Here is a 27,287-nt window from a genome sequence, read left to right on the forward strand (position 1 = left end):
AAGACCTCCCTTCTCTGCACACATGGCCAGTTAATTGGCCATTCTGGGAAGGTACGGATGGGGGAGGGGGCCTTCTGAGAATCGCTGGTGACAGTTAAGTGGCCTTTTGTTGACATCCTCTGCTGAACAACTTTGTTGGATTTAGTCTCTGCCTCTCCTCTGCCTCCCGTGGCTTTTCTGTTAGATTCATCATTTACCATTCAGGCACCATCTCTCAGTCCCCGCTTCCAATTGGACTGCTTTGTGTGCTGGCCTCTGCTTTATTCCGGCTATTTCCAGACCATAAAGGGGGCTGTGCGGGGCTTTAGCAGGACCGAGAAATGCACTATAATAACGACGGCAGGGACCTTCCTGGCCAGCAGAAAACTCACTGCCTTCCCCAGCATGATGGCGACCACCTGAGGGCAGAGAAAAGGGACTCTTCACCGAATCCCTTCTTATACCATACATTTCCTTTGTTCCCCTCTCCACTCTCTTCTCTTCCCCGTCTCTGTTGCAACTGGAATACTGACCTTAGATGCAGTTGTCACTAAGAGTCAATGCCTTTGAAAGAATAATACATTCCATTTTTGAGGCTTTGCCAAGCCAATTCACCCGCGTTGTCTCATCTGATACCCTCGCCTCCCCACCTGGAAGCGGGGGAGGTGTTATTAACCCCATTAGACTGATGAGTAAACTGAGGTTTAGAGAGGTTAGGTCGATTGCCCCAGATCTTCTCCACTGGAAGTGAGCCCCTGGTTTTCTCAACCATCATGTGTAAGGAGGCTGTGGCCCAAGGAAAGTGTGAGTGGGTGGGGAGGCAGAAGGAGAGCAGAAAGGGAATGAACTAAATGATTTCCTGGGGTCTCTAGTTACTCTCATCTGTCTCCCAAGGTGGCAGGTTTGATTGATGTGCACCAGTCGCTGGCCCAGGAAGCCTCCGGGGAAGAGAGCAAGCTCAGGGCCCGCAGTACGGTGCACAGGGGATGTGCTGTGGGGTTGTGCCCCTGAAACCTGCACAATTTGTTAACCAGTGTCACCCCAATAAATGCAATTAAAAAGTGGGGGATGTGGGGGGAGAAAGTTAAGGGCTTTGTCTTCTTCTTTCCCTCTTTCCTCTGCCCTTTCCAGGAGAGGACTGGCCTGGAAGGGTGGAGGGGCGGCCCTGGTTCTCCCAAGGCCGGCGTGTGGGAGTCACAATCTGGGTCTCCCCAGAGAGAGCCTAACACCCATTCGCAGGCCGGGTCTGCCGGCCTTTAGGTGCTGCGCTGTCCTGAGGCCTGGGCCATGCCTGTGTGTGAGGACAGCCCCTGAAGCTCGCCTGGAGGAAGGAGCATGCAGGGCTCCCTCGGAGGAGGCTTGGGCCCTGGGCCGTCTGCGGTGGACAGGCGTGCGCTCCTGGTCTGCTGCTTTATCCTGGCATCAGCTTTGGGCCAAATGAACTTCACGGGGTGAGTGGCTCCCCCACAGCAGAAGGAAGGACTAACAGGAGCTCAGGGACTGAGTGTCCCAGTGGGGAGTTGGTAGTCCTACTGGGACCTGATCAACCCGAACCCACTTGCAACTTATAATCTTCCACTCTCACGCTCCTGGGTAGGACATACAGCTGTGTTATTGTCCCTCCCCAAACCCAAATTTCTTAATCTGGGCTCTAAGAATGCCCAGAAATCATACATAAATTTTGTGTGTACATACTTTTTTCTGGGGGAAAGGTTCATAGCTTTCCTTAAAGACTCTGTGCCCTACCACAGATGGATGTGGTAGTACACTCGGTTAAGTGACACCAAGCACCGGTACGACGCTCCGGGCCAGCTGCGGAGGTGTTTCCTCCGCCTCCCAAAGATCGCTCAGGAGAAAAGAGACAGCAGCGCAGAGAGCAGGCTCTTCATCATCCATGGCCTCCTAGGCAGTCAGGGATGGAGCCCGCGCCATCCCAGGCATCAGACCCCAGAGGCGGCCCTGCAGGCTGCTCAGTCACACCGCCTCCCACTCCCTCCAGTAGGACAGGAAGGAGCTCAGTTTCCCCAGAAGTGAGATCAGAGTGAAGCTGACCTCCCCTTCCACATCCTCAGGGTCTTGGGAGAAAGCAGATGGGGATGTGAGGTCCCCACCTTGTCCCCTGGCCTTGGGACTGTTGTATGAGGGACACTTGGGGCCACTGTTCGTCCCTGTAACCCCAGTATCTATTCCTTTCTCCTCTTCACTCCTCTTGTTCTTGTACCCTCCTCCACCCCCACCCTTCTCCCCCATCTTTCTCTCCCTGTCTTGCCCTTGGGTTCATTAGTGGCACTGGCAGGTTTTATTTAGTCCATGGAGTCGTCTGTTCTTGGGGTGGAGAGATTGCTGGCCCCAGGAGGAAGGACTTGTGTGATACCCAGAGCTACAAGTCCTGCTCGGGGGTCCTTCAGCCTCCCCATGGCCAGGTGCCTCCCAGCCTTCCAACCAGGTCCCCTCAGCCCCTTCTCTTCTCCACGCTGCCTCCTCCGAGCAGCACAGCCTTCCAGGAAGCCCCCTCACAGCTCCCTCTCCCCACCCCGTGTCTTCCCAGAGACCAGGTTCTTCGAATCCTGGCTAAGAATGAGAAGCAGCTTTCTCTTCTCAGGGATCTGGAGAGCCTGAAGCCCCAGAAGGTGAGGACTCCCCAGGGCTTGGAGAGACGTTCTCCCCTCCCTCACAGTGGCTTGCACTTCTGGCTCCCCATCCTGCCCGCCCCCCCAAACCTGCTCTCTGATGGCTCTGCCAAAGATCACAGAACTGTGGGAAAATCCACTGGGGCTCCTTTTCAGGAAAGGTCGGGGACGTTTGCCCAGAAGGTTGGACGGCTCCCACTTTCTGTTCTGGATGGAGGGGCAGGGTGGGGAGGCAGCTCTGAGAACAGCTGAAATGTCCCGAAGCCCCAGTGGGGGCGGGCGGGGGACACATGTCTCTGGGTGGGAAGCCTTGCAGCACGCAGACTGGCCACATCTGTCTGCCAATTGAAAGAACTCAGCTTGGCAAAGCTGTGTTGCATTTGGGCTCATCCCTGTCGGTCCGAGCGTTTGTTTCCGAGGACATCTGTCCTCTGCAAGTGTTCCACAGTGGAAAGCGTTTTCTTCCACTACCACAATAGAAGGGTTTCTTTTGAGGGCTGTCGAAACACCCGAGACTTCTGGAGGGGGCCCGAAGTCCTTGTTCCTATTTGTATGAGTGCCCCTACCAACCAGGACTCATAACACCTTGTAATCATTCTTTCCATTTTATACATGGAAACACGGACGGAGCATTTAAACGACCCAGGAATCCAGGGTAGGCCTCTTCTACTTCTTCAGGCCCGGGGACAGCGATGTCTCTCCTTTCTGGCCAGGGTCCTTGTCCATGTCCATGTCCCAGATGATGAGCCTCTCCCTTTCAGCAAGTTTTGGGCTCTTTGGATCTGGGCAAAGTTGCAGTGTGAGCGTGGGGGACGAAGGTGCTTGAGATAAGGGACAGGAACTCAGTGACCTGGGGATTCTTCTGCTTTTGCCCATCTTTCTGCTTGGCCTTAGGGTTTTCACGATGGCCCTGGGGCCCGTGTGTCTCTGTAAGAAAAGGTGACCCGTTTTTTCCAGGGCACCTACAGGACTGTGTATAAGGACATGTGATAAACACACCCATTTTTCTTTCTTTTGTGAACAAGGTGGACTTCTGGCGTGGCCCAGCGCGGCCCAGCCTCCCTGTGGACATGAGAGTTCCTTTCTCTGAACTGAAAGACGTCAAAGCTTACCTGGAGTCTCACGGCCTTGTTTACAGCATCATGATAAAGGACATCCAGGTGAGGTCCTGCCCCAGCGCTGCCTTTCTGGTTTGGGCTCAGCGTGGAGGAATAAGGTCCCGGGCTGACAGTAGAGAAGGTGGACAGCAGGAGATACCGGGTGCTTTCTAAGGCACTGTGCAGAGGCAGCTGTGGGGGACTGCCTTTGCCTTTCTGACCGCTCCCTCCTGTCCCTGCTGTGTCTCAGCCATGCATACACAGGGACTCCTTCATTCCAGGGAAGTGTGAGCCCCGCTGTGGCTTCCCTGCCCCTGCCCTCCAACGCAGGGCTCTCAGTACCAAGCCCCTCTCCCAGGCAGGATACTCCCAGAACAACAGCTTAGGGAGACGTGGCTGCAGACCCACCCTCGGGTAGGCAGAAAGGTGCCTTCAGCTTGGGCACCCCTCCTCCCTGTGCCCCCAGGTTTGCTGCCCCTTACAGCGTCTTTTCTGAGCACTGTGGAATTCGATTTCAATTGTTTTGTCTTCAAGGATATCCCCAGGAGCCTCCTTCCCCCAGTGACTTTTGGGGCGCCCCTCTGCTGATGCTGTGGTGTACCTGTAGCATTGCCCCTCTGAGGTTCCTTCCCCACCACACTGTGCTGCAGCTAATCTCCTCGGGGGGCTCGGAGTGTGGGAACACAGTCTCCCGGAGCGCACACTCTTGACACCACATGCCAGAGGATAAACGCATCAGGCGGCATTCCTTTCCCATGCAAGCACAGGGCTGGGGCGCTTAGGTCCATTCAAAGACTTTCATCCTCATCAGGCACATCTGTTTCCCGCTCCACATGTGGGGGGTGGGCTATTTCTCTAATTAAATCCCCACAAACAAAAATGGGGAAACTCCCACAGACAAGAGAGGCCACCACATCAAAAGAAATGGTGCTCAATTCTCATTGAAACCCGTGCCTGCATTTTGAAGTCTGCATTTCCCTGCTCCTGCTCCGTCCTGAAACACCCCCCCGCCCCACTGCCCCACAGCATTTGGCAAGCAGATAGGGAGAGATGTCTAAAAAGTTTCTGTTGATTTCTGCACATCAGGAATGGCTCCAGAGGCACCTCTGAGCCTCCCCTGGCTCCTTGGGGGCTGTCCCCATTCTTTCAGCCTGTCCTCCCCCGGGGTCCTCAGGTCTGGAAACCTGGAGGTGGAGGGTTGGTGGGGGGAGACATTGCTCTTTCTCAGTAAAATGCCCTGGACTCTCGGCCCTAACCCAGGAAGGCAGGGGTTTCACCAAGTCGCTCTGTCTGCAACACATCGAGCTCCGATTGTCAGATTTAAGATCAGATTTTGGCTTAGAGGGGATGGGGGTGAGGGAGGGGGTGGGGGGCAGAGGCTGCTGTGTCGAGTTGATTTGTGGTGATGGTGATGATGGGGAAAGGTGTCCAGGAGGAGGAAGGCTCCGAGGCGTTAACAGGAGGGGCAAGGCTTTGCACCACTCGGGTTGTTGGCCTCCAGTCTGACGTATTAGCTATTAACACGCAGGCCTGATTTCTCCCTGTCTTCTGGATCTTCTCAGGCCCAGCTTTTGGCTTACTGTTTCCTGCATGGTGGGCCCTCAACAACTGTCTGCTAAAATTACTCCATTGGGCTGAAATACTCAATTGATAGGTTCAGGAAGAGCATGCCCAGAGAGACACCTCTTTCCCTGAGGCCCTCAAGGCGCAGGATCATGCCCAGTGTCCATCTTTACACCCCAGCTCCTGCCACTTAGCTGGGTGTGAGAAGGAAAGGAAAGAGGGTGTGCTCACTCAGTAGTAAGAATCCAAGACAGGTGTGAAACGCTTTGGTGCTGGCTTTCACTTGGGCCAGAGGCACTGGAGAGTTTTGAGGAGGGAAGTGCTCCCCCTGCACTGCCCCCCAGATTCCTCATGATCACAGGGATGCTTGAGATGGAAGGGGTGCATTCGTTCGTTCCACCCACAGATGCAGAGAGGTCTACTGTGTGCTGGGCAAGGTGCTGGAAATCCGTCTTGTATCCAGGGGAGCAGAGTGTCGTGGGGGCGGGGAGCAGAGGGAGTGAATCAGTGATTACAATGGAGTGGATGTGCGCGCTCGGAGGGAGTGGAGCAGGTTGCTATGGGAGCGAGTACAAGAGGCCCACAAGTCGCTCTGAAAAGGCAGTAATTACGGTGTGGCTGAAGAGCAGAGAGGGGGGCCTGGGAGGGGAAGGGGGCCCCCGATTGGCGATTGGCGATGCAGCTGATCCAGATCACCAAGGGCATGCTCTGCCAGGTGAAGAGGTCAAGATTTTATCCCCCAAACTGTTGGCGGGCCGGTGGAGGGCTCTGACTGGCTCCGATTTGCATTTAAGGAATCTCTCTCTCCGGGTGACAGTGTGGTGTTGGGGATGGGAGCAGGGAGAGGCTGACAGGCGGGAGGGTGGTGAGGAAATTGCGGTGGGCCAGGCAAGAAATTATCTGATTTCAAGTGAGCTCTATTTGCATTTAATTTTTCTTCACCTCCTCGTTCTTTTCAGCCCTTTGGGGTTTTTTTTTTTCTCCCCTAGGATGAGTCACTGTGGAAAAGCTTCACTTGAGCAATCAGCTCTGTGGATTTTAATGGCTTTTTTTTCTGATTACAAAATTAATAAATATTCATGTTAGGTAATTTGGAAAATAGGGGAAAAGCACAAAGGAGAAAACAAAATCACCCAGGCTCTGAGCATCTAGAGCAAAATACAATTTAGTGTAAATATCGCTCAACCAATTTCCCCGTCTCTACTGAATCACTTCCATTAGTGTACAAATAAGGAGTTATTTCTCCCACCTTAAAAAATATCCCCTCTTGATCTCTCACCCCGCCTTCCTCCAGCCAGCACCCCACTTCTCCGCTTCCCTGGAGCACGAACCTGGAAATCTGCGCTCTCCTGGGTTATGCCATCTTATTGGCTGCTCCGTTGCACGTTTCCCTGGTTCCCAGCTCAGTCCTCTGACCTCTCCTCTGTTGCCTCAGCCAGGACCACCGCACTGGATACCTCCAACCTCCTGGTGCTCCCATATTGACAGCTGCTACCAGAGTCATAGTTCTGACCTGAACTCCAGACTCATCTACCTTACTGTCTGGGCGTCTCAGACTTCACACGGCCAAACTGAGCTTCCCGGGCTCCCCAAAGTCTCCACAGCCTTCCTCGTCTCAGGAAATGGCAACACTACACAAGAAACCTGGAGTCATCCTTGACTCCTTTCTCACATCCCTTATCCAATCAGCAAATCCCATCAGCTCTCCTGTCAAAATCACTCAATCAATCTATGTATCTATCTGTCTTCCTATCTTCCTCTACCTATCTTGCCATACCCTATGCTGCCACCTGGGCCAACACTCCATCAACCTTCCCCTGGACTGTGCTCCCTGCCTTGCCTCCTTCTTACCTAGTCTTAAAACAGCAGCCAGAGAGGTTCTAAGGGATGCTATCACTCCGCTGCTTAAAACGCTGCATGCCTTCCCAAGCACTCCGAGCAAAACCCAAACTCCTTACAGAGGCGTAAGGCTTTTTCTCCTCGCTCCCTCTGCTTCAGGCACCTGGACCTTCTTGTGGTTCCTGAAACTTGCTTGAGCCGTTGCTGCCTCAGGGCCCTTGACTTGATTTGCATCTCGGGGGCCTTTGCACAGCTGGTGCCTGTGGCTGGAATGCTGTTTCTGCAGATATCCGCAGGGCTAATTCCCTCACTGCTTTCACAACCTTATTCACATGTCACCTTTTCCCCTTATTTTAAATTGCACGCTTCTGCTCCACGCTCCCCCAATTCCCTCCTTCCTTCTTCTGCATCACTTCTCTCCTTGGCACTTACCGCCTAAAATCCTACATCAGTTTCTTACTTTTCTTGTTTATTGTCTGTCTCCCCTACTAGACTGTAAGCTCCACGAGGGCAGGCGGTTTTGTTTTGTTGGCTGCCATATCTTCAGTGCCCAGTGTGGGTTCAACAAACACTGGTGGAGAGGAGGTTCCGAAGTGGAAATGCTGCTGGCTGGGGTGGAGGGCAGGTCTAAAGAGCAGAGGAGGACAGGCAGGGGCAGGCAGGGATGAGAGCAGGAGACGAGGGAAGGAGGAAGCAATCTCAGGCAAAGCCCTGTGGGAGAGGCCGAGTCTGGCTGTACCAAAGGGACAGGGACAGAAGAGGGACGGGCCCCTCTGCTGGTCCTCGGCAGGAGCGGGTGCTCACTGATTCACCCACGTGATCAGTCCTGAGGGCGCTCTGCCATCCCGGGTCCTGCACACGCCACTTCGCGCTGGAGGCATCCAGACTCGCCAGTCATGCCTGGCCGGGACTGTTCCGCCACAGAGTCCTGGAGTCACCCCAACAGTTGCTGTTGTTGTCCTGTCGTGGGCACCGTCATCTTCACCATCAGAGCTAGTATTTACTACATGGTAGGCAAAGTTCTAAGCATTTTACATGCATTAACCCTTCTGATTTTCACGAGAACACGTGCTAGAGAATGTGATAACATGACCCCCATTTTCTGAAGACACAGAGAAATTAGTAATTTGCCCGAGTTAGTGTCAGTGTCAGGATTTCGTGGGAGACAGCCCGGCTCCAGGCCCGGCGCCCTTTGCTTTTGCACCCTGTGCCTCCTCAGAGGCGGTCACTGTTGTCTGTGTGGTGGGTTAAGTTTGCCTTTCAGGCAGCGACTCCACCATTCGGCCTCGATCTCTCAGGGGGTCCGTTCTACACCCCGGATCTGTAGCCCCCCTTCCAAGTAAACACGGACTGTAGCTGCCACGGGCCATGCAGCTGCCTTGTAAACGTTAGGCCTGAAAGAGAAGGCGGGGGACATGTGAGGAGAGGTGACTGCAAGGAGGGGGGGTCAGAGCCGGCTCCTGCTCCCCGCCCGCTGTTTCTATGAGCTGTGTCCATTTTATGTTCTGTGGTTACCTCGCCCAGTGCGAGTTCCAGGTGTCCCCTTCTCTTTTAGGGGCCCTCAGTCTCCTTCCCTCCCCCTTCCTGGAGGTGCTGTTCTTTGCTTAATGTCCCCATGCTTCCTCACTCCTGTCATAAATTAATTCACACCAAGGTATTACTTTCCCTGTCAGGTTATGGCTTCCAGGGAGGCAAATGGCTGACTCCTGAGGTTTTTTTTCTTCCTTCTCTTCTCCAAGGAGCCTGACAGGGCTGTAATTAGGCATTCCTGAGCCTGTGGCAAGACCGCATTCCTGGTCCTCCCTTCCCCTTCCCCCGGCCCTGAGGCCTGGGGCCCCGCTAGGGAGCAAACATCTGTGTCTTTTCCAGGCCAGGGTGGATTAATGTTCCTGGAACTGGGGCCCAGCTGTGAGGCTGAGCATTCCCAATTTGTGAGCGGGTGTCACATCCATTCACAAGGCTGTGAGGGTGTTTGGAGAGATATTTGCAGTTTGGTGCCGACTTCCCACCGGCCTCCACGCTGTTGTGTGCAAAAAAGGGCAGCCTTCTGGGGGCCGTCTTCCTGTGGGAGTCCCCTGGCTGTGTGGGGCCAGTGGGCCTCCTCTCTCCCCAGTTTCTTCTCCTCCTCCGACACCTTCGCCCACAGCCTCAGGGCCTCCTCTGTCCCCAGGAGTTAGATGATGGACGCTGTAACGCCTCTGTGGCGGGCCCAGAGCCCGATAGATGGGCCCTAACTCCAGGTGCACTGGGCCCGCCTGCCCTCTCCCTGGCAGCTGCTCGCCACAGCTGGCGCTGCCCAATTCCGTGCGACACGTCGGTCACGGGGGCGCCGCTGAGATTTCCGCTGATTTCCTGGGAAGAAGACAAATTCCTTTTGTTAGAGCTTCCCAGGGTGCTGCTGTGCCAGTGAGGATCCGGCCTCCTCCTGCCTTCTCTCACTCAGCCAGCAAGCCGGCTGTGCCCTGGCACGACTGTCCTCAGCCCGGCCAGTTCCGTTAGAAAGCACTGCAAGGACGACTGCCTAGCCTGTAGTCGATGCTCAAAATGAAAATACAGTGACCCCCAAACATGCATTTCCAGTCCTACTTAAAGGCGTGTGAACTTGAGCGAGATCGTGAGCGGGCGGACTGGGGCAGCCGGGCCTGGCGCAGCAGGTGGGCGGGCGTGGGAGGGCGCTCTTCCAGCCCCGGGTTGGAAGATTGCCCGGCTGCGGCTGTACTTTCACCATTGGGGCATTTTGTTTTTGTCTTGGTATTGTTTATTCATTTAGAAGACTTTACTGATTGGAGTAGCATAAGGACGTTGCCAGAGTATAACAGCAGAAAAAAAGAAGAAAAAATCGCGTCAAATCATAATCTTTCTATCCTAACAGGCATTGTTAACATCTTGGTATATTTTTCAGCATTTTAGTGTCTTGTTGTCCTTGGCTCAGGGTGTTGCTCTTTCATTATTTTAAAACACTTTTTTAATTGCAAGAATAGTAGGATGGACTTTTCACCTGTTAACATGTTCCATATTTGCCTGCTTTTCCTCTCTCTGTGTCCACACGCACGTAGCCACACAGATATACCTATGGACATACCTACCTATGTATATCTATATCTCTAGATAAATCTCTCTAGCTATAATTCTTTAAAAAATTATCTATTTATTTCTTTTTAGAGGTAGGGAAGGGAGGGAGAAAGGGAGGGAGAAAGAGAGGGAGAGAAACATCAATGTGAGAGAGAAACAGTGATCGATTGCCTCTCGAGTGTGCCCAGACTGGGGACGGGACCTGCAACCCAGGCATGTGCCCTGACTGGGAATTGAACTGGCGACCTTTAGCTTTGCAAGATGATATCCACCAACTGAGCCACACCGTTAAGGGCTAAATATTTAAAATAATTCTTGTTAGTTTTGATAGCTAGCTAGCTGTAAGGAATCCAAGGCTGTGAACTAGGATGTTTGGTTTCTTATCTCAACTCTGCCCCTTGTTAATTTTTTCATTAAATCCCTTTAGCTCTTTAATCTGCTTTATCTCTAAAACATGAAGAGTTGATTCTTGCCCTGTTATCTGGTCATATGAGCAGATCAAATGATCTAGTGAGATTAAAGATGCCTGGTAAACCAAAAGGCTCTGGCTGAAGCAAGGCCTCATCAAGACTTACTTGTGAGCTGCAAACCAGGGCACCTTTGGGTTGAGGCCGTTTCCCCAGCAGCCTTTGTGGCAGAGTGGTTCCGGTACTCCCCAGGCTGCACAGTCAGTGCTGAGTGCTCGGCTGCCTGGGGCCCTGGATGCCAGTGTGAGGGTATGTAAGCTTGGAGGGAAGGGCACCTGCCCACCTCACCGGATCCTGAGGTGGGAAAAAATGTCCCAGGCTGATGTGGGAGGTCAAGTCTACCGCCCGCTCTAGGGCCAGTGGGAAGCACCACCTGAGGATTGAGTGCCAACTCCAAACTGACACCCAAGGAATGGCTTTGGCTCACCTGTGCTTGTGCTTAGGGGCAGTTAGGACGGTGAGTGAAAGTCTGTCAGCACTTTAATCACAAGGATTTGCACTGGCTTTCCAAATGGCTTGCACACCTGTTGTCTGGGCCACTTCCCGTGGGCAGGTTGGATGCGGTGGGCCCGGGAGCTCTGTGCTCCCCAAGGGTCGGTGTCCGTGGCTCAGCATTGGCCTTAACAGAGCATTCACAGAGGGCAAAAGCAGTGTTGGCAGTAGGCCGTGAGCATCGTTTCCTAAACGCCTTCCTGTCTATGCTAATTTTGTCCTGTAAGATGGGCAAGGCCGGCATGGCTGTCCCAGTCTCCCAGCTGAGGGGAGAAAGCTAAGGTCGCAACGCAAGTTAGTCAGGCTCAGACTCAGAGCACGGCGCTCTGGCCCCTCGCCCTGTGCTCGTCTGGGAATGGCACCGTGAACGCCAGCTTGTCAAGCAGGAGAACCACCAGGCACCCGGCATCTCCTCTTGCTCTGCAGCTCGCACTCGCGGTGGCCCGTTCTCCCGTGTTGATGCCGTCTCTGTGCACCGCCAGCTGAGGCAGGGCTCAGAAGAGACGTGCCCGTCCCAGACCGCAGCTTCCCTTCCACCTTGTGCTCCTGTCCTCCAGGTGCTGCTGAATGAGGAGAGAGAGGCCATGGCCAAGTCCCGCCGGCTGGAACGCAGCGCCGGTAGCTTCAGTTACTCCTCTTACCACACCCTGGAGGAGGTAGGTCTGCTCCATCAAGCTCTGGCCTCTGTTTTCCGTTCGTGACCTCAGGGTCTCCAGACTCAAGCAGAGACTAGTGAAGGACTCTGGAGTCTACGGGGGACCGTGATCTGACACTTGGGGAGTGTGGGGCAGATGTTGGGTGAAGGTCTGTGGCGGAGAAATGAGTCTAGTAGGTGGAACACTAAGGCGGGACCCGCCAGAACAGAGCAGCTGGAGGCACCTTCATTTCTAACTCTCTGGCTGGGGATCTGGGGGTCTTGACCTCTCCATGACCACAGTTAAGTGGCCCCAGCTGTGGGTACTAGAGCGTAGAAAGGACAGGAAGCCAGGCACACTGGAGAGCCATTGTGTAGAACAAACGGAGCTGCCTTCAGTTGGAGAAAGTTCATGGTCACAGGCACCACTGGTTAGGGCAGCCATGAGTGACAGTGACTTGTTTATAAAGGCGAATGTGCAAGGGGAGCAGAGAGACACCGGTTCTGAAAGAAACTCAAGGCACAGCTCCCGTCCTGCGTGGAGGGTGTGACGTTATTGGTGTCGCCCACTTTGTTGTTATCTCCACTCCTCCCATTTCATGGGTCCGTCTTCTTCCATATATTTGTTAATTCAATCATATGTATTGAAAGAATAAGAGAATGAATTCATATAGCCTGTCAGCACTTACTGATGTCAGAGATCAATGACCCTGCTTTCAAGTGGCTTAGAATCCAAAAGGAGCCCTGGCTGCTGTGGCTCAGTGGACTGAGCGCCGGCCTGTAAACCAAAAAGTCACTAGTTGGATCTCCAGTCAGGGCACGTGCCTGGGCTATGGGCCAGGTCTCTGGTTGGAGACATGTGACAGGTGGCTGATTGATGTTTCTCTCACACATTGATGATTCTCTCCCTCTCTTTCTTCCTTCCCCTCTAAAAATAAATAAATTTTGTTTTTTTTAAAAAAAGAAAGAATCTAAAAGGAGAAAGACCAAACTGATACTGCGAGGGCTATGAAATCTGCCAAATGTATTGAATGGAAGTAAGAGAAACTTCCATCCTGAGACAGCCTTGCAGGCTGATCCCAGGCACTGAGTAGGCTCAGTACATGCTGTTCTTCCAGGCAAAGGCTTAGCTCTGCGTAGTGGTGAGAAGCCTGGGAACCCCGGGCTGACCACAGCTTGCTTCCTAAAGCCTGGAGATCGTCATCTTGTAGTTTTTGATCTGGGTTCCTTCAGCTCCTCATGGAAGGTGGGAAATCCTTGAGGAGGTAGGGATGGGAAGAGGAGACTATTCGGAGAGGTCCTGGGGTTCATGCTCTCCTTGCTTCACTCCCCGTTGATAAACTCTGTTCCTTTCAGATCTATAGCTGGATTGACAGCTTTGTAACTGAGAATGCAGATATTGTCTCAAAAATTTTGATTGGCAAGAGCTTTGAAAATCGGTCCATTCTTGTCCTGAAGGTAAAAGCAAGCAGTGTGTGGATCACTGGACTCTACGGAGAGGGCCTCTGGCCTAAGGTTGAGCTCTCTTGGGGTCATGGCCTTGTGGGAATTTTAGAGGAAGAGCGGAGGTGTATACACCTGTCCTGAGGTGACCCATAAACTTTGGGATTGTGATAATCAGGGACCCACCCTTGTAGGCATGGACAGGTGACAGTGTGTTGGCCTGGCATGTCCTGGTTCAGGAAGTAGGTGGGAGGGTTGCTACGGGGATGGATGGTAGTCACCTTGGACTTGCGGTGTGAGTGTGGGTGACTCCGCCTTCTTCCTGTTTCCTCAGTTGCTTCATCTGTTAAGTGAGACACAGGTGCATAGAGGCCTCATTTACAAATGACTGAGGTCGTCTGGCTTAGGCAGCCCCACAGATAGGCCCAAGTCTATGGGGGACTTCCTAGCCCTTCACAGGACCACTGCAAACAGAGTTTGAGCAACCTTGACCGTGGCAGCACCCTTGGTCATGAAGGAGGCAGGATAGAGCAGAGTGTGGAGCTCACCGGCAAACAAAGGGCCCTCGGGAGCGTGGGCCACGCAGGGCATCCAGCTGTTAGAGAAGACAGGCACTACTGCTTTCGGCAGTGCCCTGGGGGACTCTTCTGAAGGGCCAAGGGATCTCGCCAGACTTGGGACCTGACCTCGCCTGCCCCTGCGGTGGGGATTTTCCCCAGGGGCCACCTGTGTTCTTGAACGTTGTCTGAGATCTTGCTACCCAGAGTGTGGTCCTTGCACCCGCAGAAGCAGCATCCCCAGGAGCTTGTTAGAAATGCCCAGCCTCAGCACCCCCCTCAGACCTACTGAATCAGAATCTGCGTTTTAGTAAGCTCTCCGGAGGAGTCTTGTGCCCTTTAAAGTTTGAGAAGCACTAGAAGTACCTGAGATACTTTCAGACCTGGAAAGTTCTGTGTCTGGCTGGATCACTTAGCTCTCCTGGGCTCCAACATGTGTGCACTTCGTGGGCTCATGCATAGGTACCTGTGCATGCAGCCCCCCTCTTGGGCACCTAGGGCCACCCCAGGCAGTGAGGATATATCCGGGCCTCCTTCCAGGCAGCCTAGGGACAGCGTGGTAGCCATCTCGGTTCAAACTTGTCTGGGTCCGGGTGCTTTTCCCCAGTTCAGCACTGGAGGCTCTCAGCACCGGGCCATCTGGATTGACGCTGGAATTCACTCCCGGGAGTGGATCACCCACGCCACAGGCATCTGGACCGCCAAGCAGGTTGGCACGGGTGATGGGGGCTGGGGCAGGGGAGGGGGCTGCTTTGCTGTTTCAGGGCGCCTCCAGTTGAAATATTACACTTGGTTTTTTAAACTCAGGGTGCTTCCTGCCCTCCTGCCCTCTGGAACAGCTGCCAGCTGGCCTTTGGCAGCACAGAGCGCACATCTAGCCTCTGCCTCCTAACTGCTTAAAATCCAAGCTTTTGGTTTTACGCAAAGGATGTACCTAATGGCCTGATGCCCCCTCTGCCTGCAGCCACTGGCTGCACAGATGTCCTGTTCAAACTCGGAGGAAGGCCCAGTAGGGCCTCCCATCCCTCACCCTGTCCCCGCTCTGTCCTTTCTTGCAGATTGTCAGTGAATATGGCAAAGACGACATCCTGACGAACATACTGAATGCCATGGACATCTTCCTGGAGATCGTCTCCAACCCCGATGGGTTTGCTTTTACCCACAGCATGGTGAGGGCCCCTGGGAGGGAAGGGATCAGGGGTCAGGGGCCAGGGGTCAGCCTCTGGGGGGATGGAGGAAAGGTCACTTTGGCTTTGGGAAGCTGGTCCCTCGGGTTCCTCGCGGAGTCTCACTGAGGCAGGTGGGCTGTTCAGTCCTGAAGCTGTGGCTCTTGTCCTCTGACCTCCCTCTTGCTGCCCAAGGAAGGCCACTGCTGGCAGCCTATGCTCAGGCCCTTGCCCACACCCCAGCTTTAACCACAGAGTCCGATCTGCGGCCTTGGTCCAGCCCCACGCCAGTCACATCCTGCCCTAGAGATTTCTTCCCTTTGTCTTTCCTTGTCGCACCAGAGCCTCCTTGCTAGGCTAGGAAGTCAGGGGTTCCCAGAGCTGGGAATAGGCCCAGTCATGAGGTCCTCTGTCCTTGGCTTTCTCAGAACCGCTTGTGGCGGAAGAACAAGTCCAGCAGACCCGGAGCCTCCTGCATCGGTGTGGATCTTAACAGGAACTGGAGGTCAGGCTTTGGAGGTATGGCGGTCTGCTGGACCCGAGGGCGGGTCCTTCACAGATGGGTGGCTAAACCAGAGATGGAACATTCTAGATCTGGATGCCTGTCGCTTTGAAATTCGGGCTTCTTTAAGTCTGTTATCATTGAAAAACAAGAACAGCTCTGAAGCATCTGGAGAGAAGCCCCCGGGCCTCGGGGGGGGGGGGGGTTCCTGAGATTTGGAGGCTGTGTGTGTAACTGCTTGTGTAAGGAAACACAACTGTGTAAAATGAGACATTTCCACCTCCAAATGGCCAGACACCAGCCCCGAGTGGTCATCCATGTGGGCCCCTCAGAACTGGCTGAAGTGAGTACCCACAGACCCAGAGATGGGCTGGCTAGCAGAGAGACAAATTACTTCTTAAAGAAAATAACGTTTGTGGTTTCACTGCAAGAAAAAAAAAATCAGTATACAAACAATGTAAAAATATATATGGGGAAAAAGCCCAGAGGGGACAAAAAGCTCCCATAATCCCACTACCCAAAGATTACTGCTTTTAATAATTTACCATGCCCTTCCAGAGATTTCCCCTTGCTACAAATTACATTTTTAGAGTAGGAAAAATAAATAGCTAATGAATCCATTAGCAGGTACTTGTGAAACAGGCAGGCTCAGAGGACTTTGTGAGCAGGCAGAGAGAGGCGGGCAGCTAATTCCCATTTGGTCGGGGGAGATTAGTTTATTCTGCTTAGCTCAAACCAGAACTAATGGCCTGAAGTGTTCCTCCATATTTGGGCAAAGCCACCTGGTTGTTAGCAGGGGAACCACTTTCTAAGTGCGGGCTGTAACTGCGGACAAAGCTTTCAGCCTCCCCTGCTCTGCTCATCTGTTGCTATTTGTCATTCATCAAGTGTAGCAGGTGCAGAAGCTCCTGGCAGACACAACAATCCGGGCCACTGTTAGCTGGGCTGACTCCCTCCCGTGGGACTGCTCTGCACCCCTCGGTTCCCTGCAGGCACATCCCCTTCTAACCTGGGTCCCCACCCCAGGTGAGGACCTGCAGACCAAGAGGGGAGGTGCTTCCGGGTGACAGAATTGCCTCTGGCCAGGAATAACAAGGAGTGTGGAGGTTGGTGACTCAGGCAGGAAGATTTTGTTTATGGTTTTATTATTGCCTTAATTTAATTGCTGCATAATGAGTCATCTGTCGGTTGTCCCTCCCACCCTCGCAGCCCTCACCTGTAGTCTGGGGCGGAGGGGTTTGCTCAAGCCCCAGGGTATCGTCTGAATTGGGCCATGGGCTGGTGCCCAGCTCTCCAGCCAGCCCACTGTCTGGGGGGCTAGAGGGGTGTTTTGGCACCCTCAGGAATTGGGGTGATCCCTGGCCTCTGGAGTAGCCTTGTGTGTGGCCATTTCAGGCAGGAGGAGTGAGAGGAGGGACTGGGATGACTCTTTCCAAGTGTGTCCCTAACCCACAAATCTTGACCAGCCCAGCCCAGTCCCCTACAACGTGCCCCTTGGGGAGGGAGGAAAAACAGAACAGGAGGGAAAGAGATGGGGAGCAAAGGGTCTAGGAGGAGATGGGAACAAATTAAATTTGTGACCAAAACAGAGACACAGCTCCTCTTTGCTCTCTCCCCCAATTCAGGTTCCCAAAAAGAATTTTCAGAGACTTGATGTATCTGTGGTTTCCAGACCAGCCTCGGGCAACCATGGAGCTCTACTCCCTCTTTTCCTGGCCCACCCCCCGTCCATGCTGCTCCTGGGGTGGTGGCAGTGTCACAGTTTGAGCAGACACTAAGTTTGAGCATTCAACTGACCCAAGCCTTCCCCATGGCAGCGGGGGATCGATTGGCAATGAAGGGTCAGCTCAAAGGGGTCGCTGTTCATAGGGGAAGCCAGGGCTGGAAACCTAGAGTTTGCTCTGGAGGTAACTGCTGAGGCAGGTCCACCTCTGTAATGGAGCCACAGTTAGGACTTAACCTAAGGACAAGCCCAGGGAGCTCCTTACAGGCCCACAGAGTAGCTGAGTCCCGGTGCGGCTACACCCCTCTGATGTATTAGACTAGGGTATGCGGCAGTAACAAATATCCCTCCTCATCTCAGTGGCTCAACACAATAAAAATTTGTTTCTCATGCACACAAAATCCAACGTGGGCAGGTGGCTGTCCTTGGCAGGACTCTTCCAATGGTGATGGAGGGATCCGGGATATTTCCTCCATCTAAAGTTTTTTGTTTTCAACTACACAGACAGAAGAGAGTGTGGAGACATCACGCTTGCTCTTACAGCCTCAAACTAGAGGTGACACGTCATTGCTGCACACATTCTCGTTGGTCAGGAGTAGTCACATGGCCTCAACCAAAATGCAAAGGAGGCTGGGAAATGCAGAGGAATACATGGCTGTTTTGTGCGTATTAAGTGTCTTTCCCAAGCCTGGGAATTTGAACCCTTTAGATGGTTTTATTTTACTTCCAGGAAATGGTTCAAATGACAACCCATGCTCAGAGACTTATCGTGGGCCCTACCCTCACTCCGAGCCAGAGGTGGCTGCCATTGCGGACTTCATCACAGCCCATGGGAACGTCAAGGCTCTGATCTCCATCCACAGCTACTCTCAGATGCTCATGTACCCGTATGGCCACTCGCTGGAGCCTGTTTCAGACCAGGAGGAGTTGGTGAGATTGGCTGCGTAGAGCTTGGGGGAGGCATCTGGCAGGCTCCTAGGGGGTTCAGGTCCTCACTCTGAAACAAGAGTCTGGATGGAGCCATCCCAGGGTAGGGAGGAGGCAGGGCTTGGTTTCTTGTGTGATTAAGTCCAAAGCTGGAGGTGCTGTGTTCCCTTCTCATGAGAGTCATCTACACGGTCAACGACCAAGACTCCTAGCTCCCTCCTTCTCAGCAGCTGGTGAGAGTATAGGGGTTTGGAGAGCCCCAACCTCTCACCCTCTGGATGTCATCATGCAGTACGATCTGGCCAAGAGCGCGGTGCAGGCCCTGTATGAGGTCCACGGGATCAAGTACATTTATGGCAGCATCAGCACCACCCTCTGTGAGTGAGCCTTCTCCTGGCTGCTTCTTTGGGCACCACCTCCACCTGGAGCGGACAGGTGCAGGCTGACTGGCAGGCCTGGTTGGCCACAGAGTAGGTGCTGTAGGTCTAGCTAGGCTGGGCCAGAGCTGATTTCCTCACTAGGGAGCTGTTGCTTTGCAGCATTCATAGCTCCCAGCTCCCCATGCCCGGCTATCGGTGGCATTCCTGGAGGGCAAAGATCCTCCACCTAGTGGCCTCAAGGAGCTTTCCTTTTGCTGGAGCAGAGAATGGACTGGGTGGGCAGGCTGTGGTCCAGGTTAAGGCTTGGGTTGGGAGGCTTGGTGTGGTCTGGGGTGGATGTGGGTTTGGCCTCCAGGGCCCACTTTCCACTCAAGATATCCCTGTACCTTGTGGCCATACCCTGTTCTTCCACTCGGGGGCGTTTCTTTGCCCTTTTGTATCCAGATGTGGCCAGTGGGATCACCCTCGACTGGGCCTATGACAACGGCATCAAGTACGCCTTCAGCTTTGAGCTCCGGGACACCGGGAGCTATGGCTTCCTGCTGCCGGCCTCCCAGATCATCCCCACGGCCCAGGAGACGTGGATGGCCATCCGGACCATCATGGAGCACGCCCTGAATAACCCCTACTAGCAGCACGGCCACGTGCAGAGCAGGAGCGCTCGTCCTCTTCCCCAACACCCGCGCCTCCTCCTGAACCCTGAGTTAGACACTCCCTCCTTCCTCAAACCCCCGTCCTGACTCCTTAGAAAATAAAAGCAGGTTTGAAGAGGCTTGTTGGCCCCTTGCACTGGCTGCCACGCCCTTGAGCTCAGCATTGAGGAGGGGACAGAGGCAACTCCAAATGCCCCTTTTCTCCCCAGGTATTCAGGAGGGTAAGGGGCGGACGGGCCTTACCCTTTCTCCTCTTGCAGTGTTCTCAGGGCCCAGAACAGACAATGCCCTTTTGCCCTAATAACCCCCAGGAGCTATTAACATACATACACATTGACCCCTTGGTGGTCTTTTCACCTTAAGATGACTCTGGAAGGGACACTGTTTGATCTAGGAGTGGATCTCTAGTGGTGGCATTTCCAGCACCTTGAGGGAGAGGTGGGCACAGAGAGGCAGCCTCCTTCCCTTCTTGCTTCACTTCTCACGGCACGTTTCTGAGGCCCCCACTCAGCAGATCCCACTCACCCCATAAATGAAAGTGAACAAGTCACTGGTTGGGACCTGCTCCTCCTGGGTACCCTCATAGGCTTCCCTAGTCTTGGGAGCACAGAGTCACAGCCAGGCAGAGCCAGCTCAGCAAAGCACCACACAGGCAGGGAGAAGAAATCCCCTTTCTCCTCCTCTTCACCGTGGTGGCCACTCACTGAGCAGTTAGTTCAGGCCGGGCCGTGTGCTAGGCAAGCACTTTGTCTACGGGAGAGAAAGGGCCTCTGTCCCTTTGGACTTCCCCTACCACCAGGGAGCAGAGTCATGGGTCTATCTGCCCTGCACTCGGGGGAGGGCAGGTACCCCAAGAAGCAAGAGGTCAGCTGGAGGTCTGAATGGGTTTGTGTGAGCCTGAAGCAGAGAGCAAGACTTTGACTCACAAGTGCCAGCCTTTTGTTGTTGCTGCTGTAAAAGAAAAGGGTTGTGGGTACTTGTGTGTTGAACCCCACAGGATGCAGAGCACAGGGTTTTACTATAAATCATGAGGAGGAAAGCAGGGTGAAGTCAGAACAAGTCCTGCTTTCCACCCGATGTGGAAAAAGAACACAGATGTTGGACCAGTTAATGTAAGGAGGTGATCAGTAGTGACTGAAACTCTAGGTAAGGCCCATTCCAACATGGCGTCTGAGCAGCAGTTTAGCAATGGTTGAGCAAGGCGTCTGGGCTGGTGATGAGAGGCAGCCGTGTGGCTGGGTCCACCTCAGCGGAGCAGCTGTGGAGAGCTCTGAGCAAAGAAATGAGAAGGACCCAGGTACAGAGACCATGGGAGATGATGCCTGCGCCCAGGACCAGCGGGGCCATGGGGGGAGGCCTGAGGAAGCTAGGGTGCTGAACCCCTGGAGAACCCAGATCATCTCCAGGGTGTGAGCCAGCAACAGAGGAGGACAGAAACCCAATTTGGGCTGCAGCTTCCCGAAAGAGACTTGAGATTTTTTTAAAGCTGGAAGTTGTGTGAGCGATCTAGTATTCCAAAGCTAGTTTTCTGCTATTAGCAGGAAATATGAGGTCAGGAGCTAAGTTAATATAAACTATAAATAAATAAAGCACATTATACCTGTGCACACTGGAGTCTGTGATTATAACTTTTTCGCCCTCCGCATAAATGTTATTTCATCCTCATGGGAGATATGATTGGTATTAATAAGCTCATTTTTCAGATAAGGAAAGCACAACTTGGAGAGGTTTTAAAAGCCACGCAAGGCCACACGGATGGAAAGTTGTTGAAGGACATTTGACCTTGGGTTTGTCTAAAAACAAAACCACTGTCACAAAACCGCCACTGGGCCACCCCTGCAGCAGAATTCGTGGAGAGTCATTTAACATGAATGTTTTGGGGCTCCACCCCGATGCTGAAACAGAGTCTCTGGTGGTGGACTCCTCAAATCTGCATTTTTACCATCTGCCACAGGAGTTCTGACGTCCCTTAAAGGCTGAGGACCACTGAACTCTGCTCTCCTGACTCTCAGAGGGAGTTGGGGCTCTGGGTCTCCCACCCTCTTTCCTGGTCCGCCAGGGCTGAAGGTGGTTACAACGTGTGCGGCTAGTTACTCTCCTCCAAAATATTCCCAAAGGGCTGTGCGCGTCCTGGACTAAAGCCATGTGGTCTTCAGGCCATGGGCATCAGCATCACCTGGAAGCTTGTTGGAAATGCAAATTCTTGGGCCGCCCCAGACGGGCTGAATCAGAGTCCCTGGGGAAGGGACCCAGGTGATGCTAACGCTAAGTTGTAGAAACACTGCCCTAGAGGCAGGAGGATCTGGACCCCAGTGGGTTTCTGAGTCACTGTGAAAATAATAAACCCTGTTCTAGCAACTTACTATGTGCCAGGCATGGTTCTGAACACATTACAGGACTCAGCACGTGGCCCCCTCTAAGAGGTGGGACTATCCCCTTCCTTGTGTTGAGTTGAGGAAGCTGAGGGGGGAGAGTCACGAAACGGCTCGCAGCTACTGTGTGGCAAGCCTGGGACCGGCCTTCAGGTCAACCCCAGCCATGCGCCCAAAGCCCCTGAGGACGATGGGCCATGTCAGCGAGATCTCTGTGCAGCCAAAACCCACTAAAGTTGGGTCTGAAATTGCTTTTCAGATGAGTGCAACTTAAAAGTCAACTTTCTCTTTAAAAATCCTTCAATGACTTAAAATAAAACCTGCCCCAGGGACTGGTTGGCCAGCCCTGCCTACCTCTCTCGTCTCGTTTCAATCCCTCCTTCACCAGCTCCAAGCTCACCAGCCTCCTCTCTGTTCCTTCTGCTCCTTCCCAAGTAGAGGCCTTTGCATGTCCTGTTTTTCTGGTCTGGAATGTTCTTTCTTCTCATTCTTCCTTCAAACAGCCCACTCCTTAAATTCTCCTCCAATATCACTTCCTCACTAGTCCTTCCGGCCCACCCACTGGAAGCAGATCTTCCAATATCCTCTTCTCCAAGGCCTGATTTATTTCCTCCATAGCAGTGATAATAATTAATCAATGTCTTTGATTATGTGTTCCTGTTGGTCTCCACCACTTGTTGAGACCTCTAGGAGGTTAGGGAGCGTGGCTGGGTTATTTGCCCTCACTCAGTTCTGTCAGGCACAGAGTAGGCACTCAGTATCTGTTGAAGGATTGTTTCTCCTCCTCAGCCTAGTACAGACTAGGACTGGGTTTAGCATTCTGTGACAGAAACCCACTTTACAGTGGGTTAACCAGATCAAGGGTTTGCTTTTGTCAGAGAACAAAAAGTCGTCTGTGGTGGGGCAGTTCCAGGCCGGTTCAGTGACTCCTTCACGTGCTGGGACCCAGACCCCTCTGGCCTGTTCTGTTCTGCCCCTCTGCCGTCCTTTGACCCCTAGTCTACCTCCACCGAGTGACTGAATTCCAGGCAGGAAGGCAAGGGGCAAAAGATGGGAGCCAGCTGCGCTGGCCCCTGCAAGACTTTAAACTCGCATCTTATTGGCTGGGGCTGCGCTGGGTGGCCACGCCCAGGTGCAAGGGAGGCTGGCAGATCATTTATACCTGGGCACCGTGCTGCCCCACATAAAAATCAGAGTTCCCACTGGTCAGGAGGAAGGGGACAATGGCGGTGGGGAAGGCAGCCAGCAGAGTCTGCTGCCGCCTCTCTGAAGGGGTCTCCAAATCAGTTTCTTTCCTCTAGTTTATCAGGTGACCGACTTAATTATAAAGCTGTTGAACTCTCCAGATGAAAGGGTCCTTTAAAAGCTTCTAGTCCAGCTCCCTCATTTTGTGGTTATAAAGACTGGGGGCCAACTTACTCCGACAGTTGGTCCGACATGAAGTGAATGGCTGAGAGAACTAAAGCCAGGGGTCTTCCTCCTAGGACTGAGGGGTCTCCTCAACAAGCCAAGGGAGGGGGTGGCTGGGCGGTTAAATTCATCAAATGAAAGCTCAAGTCTTAGACACTCATGTTGTAGAGATATTAGAGAATAATCTCTTTTTCAGAAACCCTTAACTTTAACAAAATTTATTTCTTAAGTATACAATGCTACACAGGAGTTCAGTTTTTCTACATTCAGTTTAGTTTTTATTTTTATTTTTTTCTCCCAACAAACTGCTCTTTTTAGGCATGTTTTTTTTTCATCCTTTTCACCAGTGAAATTTATGAGCATTTATTTAAAAGAAAAAAAAACCCTGGAAAAACTGAAGAGAGAAAGAGCGATTATACATTGGAAAGTCATAAAGAACCACAGTGAATGTGCTGCGGTTATTGCTTTCTTAAAAAAACAAACCGGGCCGGCGGTTTGGAACGTGAAAGAGTCCTGTGTGAGGGCAGGGTGGGCGCAGGGGCCCAGGGCGATGGGCTCGGGGTGGGGGGCTGGGAGTCCGGTGGGGGGCGCCCCCCACTCTTCTGTCTCCTCGCTGACAGCCCCAGACGGGGCCAGAGAGAAAACAACTTTACCAAAAAAAATTTTTTTAATTTAAAAAAGTTTCTTTAAAAAAAAAAAAAAAGCTTCTTTAGCAACATAAGGAGGCCCAGGCAGCCGTTTGGGACAAGCTGAGAGAGAATCCAGCGAACACGGGGCCCATCAGCACCCCACTAACTGATGAAGCCACACCACATCTCCAGCTTGGGGGGCAAATAATTGTCTTCCGTGGGGGGTGTCCTGAAGGACAGCTCCAGCCTGTTGGGCCTCGGGAGGTTCTCCTTCCCTGAATATTTGGGACAATCCTCGGGAGTGAAGATGTGTTTGCAGACCCATTCTTTTGGCTTGTCCTTCCTTGGCCTCTCGCCCCGGGGTCTGGAGTTGGCCTCTTGCTCTTCCCTAACTAGCTTCGCCAAGCCCCATGGCTCTCCATCCGCCCCCCGCCCCCTGCCCTTCAGCTCACCTCCCTGGATCCCCCAAATCATAGCTAAGACCACAGGGTAACATTCCAGAAAATTTACTTGGGAATACAGAAGGGAAAGACAATGTAGAAGATAAAATGCCTGAATTAGACACTGGTGTTGGAATTGGTTCCTGTCCTTGTGTGAGGCACGCCCTCCAACCGTTTTCACTCTCCTGGACCCTCAGCCAGCTCTCTGCCGTCCTGGGGGCAGCCCCCCTTGCCCCCCCAACCCCCCACCCAGTCCAGCGCCATCCCTCCCCAGTTTCTCTCTCAGGAGCAGTTAAGAAACAAACCTCCCCTCCCCAATTCTTCCTTTTGCAGTGTGGGACATTTCCTGCTTAGTTCCTCCCTCTTCCAGCTCTCTGTCCTGGGATTTGGGCTCCGATCCGACATTTCCTAAAGACCCACCGGGGGAGCGCTTCTCTCTTCGGAGGCTGTCCCTCCACAGAAAAACGCTGGCTCCTCCCTGGAGACTGCACCCCTGGCCTCTGCGGCTTCGCAGCAAACACACAAACAGGCTCTGGGCCCTCCGCAGTGACAGCCAAACTGTCAGAACCTCCTCCTCCTAGCCTTCCAAGCTGCCCCCCCAAGCCCAGTGACCTTCCCACCGAGCCTCAGCAGGATGTGGCCCCTCTTGACCTACACGACCCTGAGAGTACTTATCCTGTAAGCAAGTGGGGCCCCGCGGCTCCCCTCTGATCTTCCCCAAGTGTGGAATGCCTCTCTCCACCCTGCCCTGACTGGTCGCCACTGCTGTGACTTTTTGGGGGTAAAAAATACAAGTGTCCTGGAATCATAAAGTGTCACAGCTGGAAGGGACCATGGAGATAATTCTGACCAACTCTGTCATTTCACAGACGAAGACACTGAGGCCCAGGGTGTGCAGGGCCCTGCCCGAAATCATAATGGGTTTGTGGCCGCCTACTTTTAGAGAGCATCCGTTTTTCCATTTTGCTCTCTTCTGAAGTTAGACAATGTCTTTGTGTTAGTTGTGCAATTTCTGTTCAGTCACATGTTACAGAAAACCAACCTGAAAATGCGGAAAGGAAGGAAAAAAAAGGAATTTGTTGGCTCATTCCTGGAGCTGGGATGGCTGGGGTGGGCAGGTCAACCTGAATCACCCCGCCTCGGAGGAATGAGGCGCTGCTGTGGGTGGAGGGGAGAACGGGAGCGGCAGGTGGGGGTCTGCTACAGCCCCCCTTTCGGCTGCCGCGCATTCTCGCAGACGTCCCCCCACCCACAGCTGTGCCGCACACAGGCTTCGACACACTTGCCAGAGCGAGGCTGCGAAGTGCCACCAGCTGCGGGGTCCAGCCACGCTGAGCGTGACTGTTTGTGCTCTCTGCGGGGTCTCCCTTGTCCACCGTCCCCTTTGATCCTTAATCTGGACACAGGACTGGTTCTTCTTCTGCCTCTTTAACAACCTATTTGTTCTCTAGGTTTTGCTTGGAGGGTCCCTGAATGTCGTAGGGCCTCTGAACCCACGCTTGGGCATTCTTTGTTTCTCTAGTGGCAGGGCTGTCGTGGGTAGTTGTCCAGGTTGTGCCCCGAACAGAGTGGGAGGGGGGTATGTCTTCCTAGAGGGGTGGGACCCCTTTTCCAATTGCACATAAAGTTTCTCTAGGCTTCAAGTTGTGTTGTCTTCTGACAATATAAGCACTTAAAAGCTTGGTAAGTGCATCAGTGGGAATGCTTTTTTACAGCAACAACAGAAATCCCAATTAGAATAAAGGAAAGGTATATTCTTTTGTATTACATAGTCCAAAGGAGGGGCAAGAGACCCGACAATATCCAGAGAAAAATGTCTCTTTCTCAAGAGTGAGGAAATGTTTTCTAGAAACTTCCTCGCTGGCTTCCTCTCACAACTCATTGGCAAAACTGGGTCACATGCCCACCCTAAACCAATCACTTGCAAAAGAGAATGGGATTCCTCAATTGTCTGAGGCTGATCTTAGACGTAGCCCCTGAGCTGGGAGTGGGTTAACGTTCCCGCACGCAACCTGGGCTTGGTCAGCCGGGAAGGAGGGAGGGAGGGAGGGACACTGTGAACCCGAGTCCCTGAGGCTACAGCAGGCCTTTGTCTGTTTGCCTTCAGGCACTTGCCAAGTCACCTGCCCTTGAATCCAGACAGCACCCTGGTGGTTTCTTTCTCAGGCTTGTAGGTCTTGGTTCTCTGCCTGTTCCCCTGGCTTTCAGCCTCACGGCCTCCACCTTCTCCCTTGCTTGGGACCCACGTGAGGCAAGCCCAGGGGTGGGAGGGCAGAGCTGTGGCCCTCTGCCCCTGGCTCCATTCTAGCAAACTGGATTTCACCAGGAGGCAACTTTCAGCTTCCTGGAATGCTTTGGAAAAGCCTGGGGAGCTAGACTTAGCGTCCACCTGGGATCCAACTCCTCAGCTTCCTGCCAGTGCAGGCTCTCATTTCAGTTTCCAGCTTGGAATTCATCTTTTCTAACTTTGCGAGAAAATAGATCACATGACTGACTCTTGGCTAACTTAGACTGCTGGCTGGAGGCTGCGAGGGGCCCTGTTTCGGGGGCTGTGCTCTTTCCCACCCCTCCCCCCTTTCCCATGGGCTTGTCTTTTCTGGAATCCGTAGAAGGCCCAAGAACGAGCCACCACCCGGAACACGTGTCCTGTACGTGACACAGAGTCCAGATGATAGGACAGCTTTAGATTTGGACGTAGAAAAATAAATCTTGTTTTGATAATGCGGACCAAAGAAGGGCTCTACGAAGCCAGCTTTGCTGGGTGGGGGGTGGGGGGACGGACTGGAAAGCCTGAGAAGCCTGCAGGACTGTGAGGAATGGGGGAGACAGTTGTTGATCTGCGGAAAAGTATGGTCTCGCTGGGGAGACAGGAAAAAGACTCCAGCAACGATTAAGGAGGGTAGGTGTGAATTTGTGGTCAAGCATTGACTAGTGTGGTGAGCACCCCTTCCTTTCTCTACCTGGCAGAATCCTGTCATGAAGCCACAGACGAAATGTCACCTTCTCGGAAAAATCTTCCCTTGACCCTCCTGTATGGACCCATAGTGCTGAGTCCATAGCCCTACTGGCACTGTTTTTGCTTTTTATTAATCCTTACCCAAGAGTATGTTTATTGATTTGAGAGAGAGAGAGAGAGAGACACACACACACACACACACACACACACACACACACACAGATCGGTTGCTTCCCATATAAGCCCTGACTGGGAATAGAACCTGCATCCCAGGTATGTGCCCTGACCAGGGATCGAACCCGCAGCCTTTTGGTGTACGGGACCACGTTCCAACCAACTGAGCCAGGGTGCCCTAC

The 27,287-nt window shown here is 53.1% G+C and overlaps 1 protein-coding gene across 2 annotated transcripts; it reads left to right on the forward strand.

The window, feature by feature from the left end:
• The first annotated feature begins 1,231 nt into the window (after positions 1–1,231).
• Positions 1,232–19,243, forward strand: CPA5 (carboxypeptidase A5). Of its 2 annotated transcripts, XM_024555122.3 has the most exons (11): positions 1,232–1,430; positions 2,528–2,609; positions 3,635–3,769; positions 11,697–11,795; positions 13,130–13,231; positions 14,381–14,482; positions 14,832–14,942; positions 15,368–15,458; positions 17,895–18,094; positions 18,384–18,468; positions 18,916–19,243. In XM_024555122.3, exons 1-11 carry the CDS (start codon positions 1,315–1,317, stop codon positions 19,101–19,103), a joined length of 1,311 nt encoding a protein of 436 aa, XP_024410890.1. In that variant the 5' UTR covers positions 1,232–1,314; the 3' UTR covers positions 19,104–19,243. The 2 variants fall into 2 exon arrangements, with proteins under 2 accessions (XP_024410890.1, XP_024410891.1); XM_024555123.2 differs by lacking the exon at positions 18,384–18,468 and having other exon boundaries at positions 1,315–1,430.
• Positions 19,244–27,287: the final 8,044 nt, after the last annotated feature.

The sequence above is a fragment of the Desmodus rotundus genome, chromosome 6 (genome assembly GCF_022682495.2).
Source record: "Desmodus rotundus isolate HL8 chromosome 6, HLdesRot8A.1, whole genome shotgun sequence".
Classification (NCBI taxonomy): domain Eukaryota; kingdom Metazoa; phylum Chordata; class Mammalia; order Chiroptera; family Phyllostomidae; genus Desmodus; species Desmodus rotundus.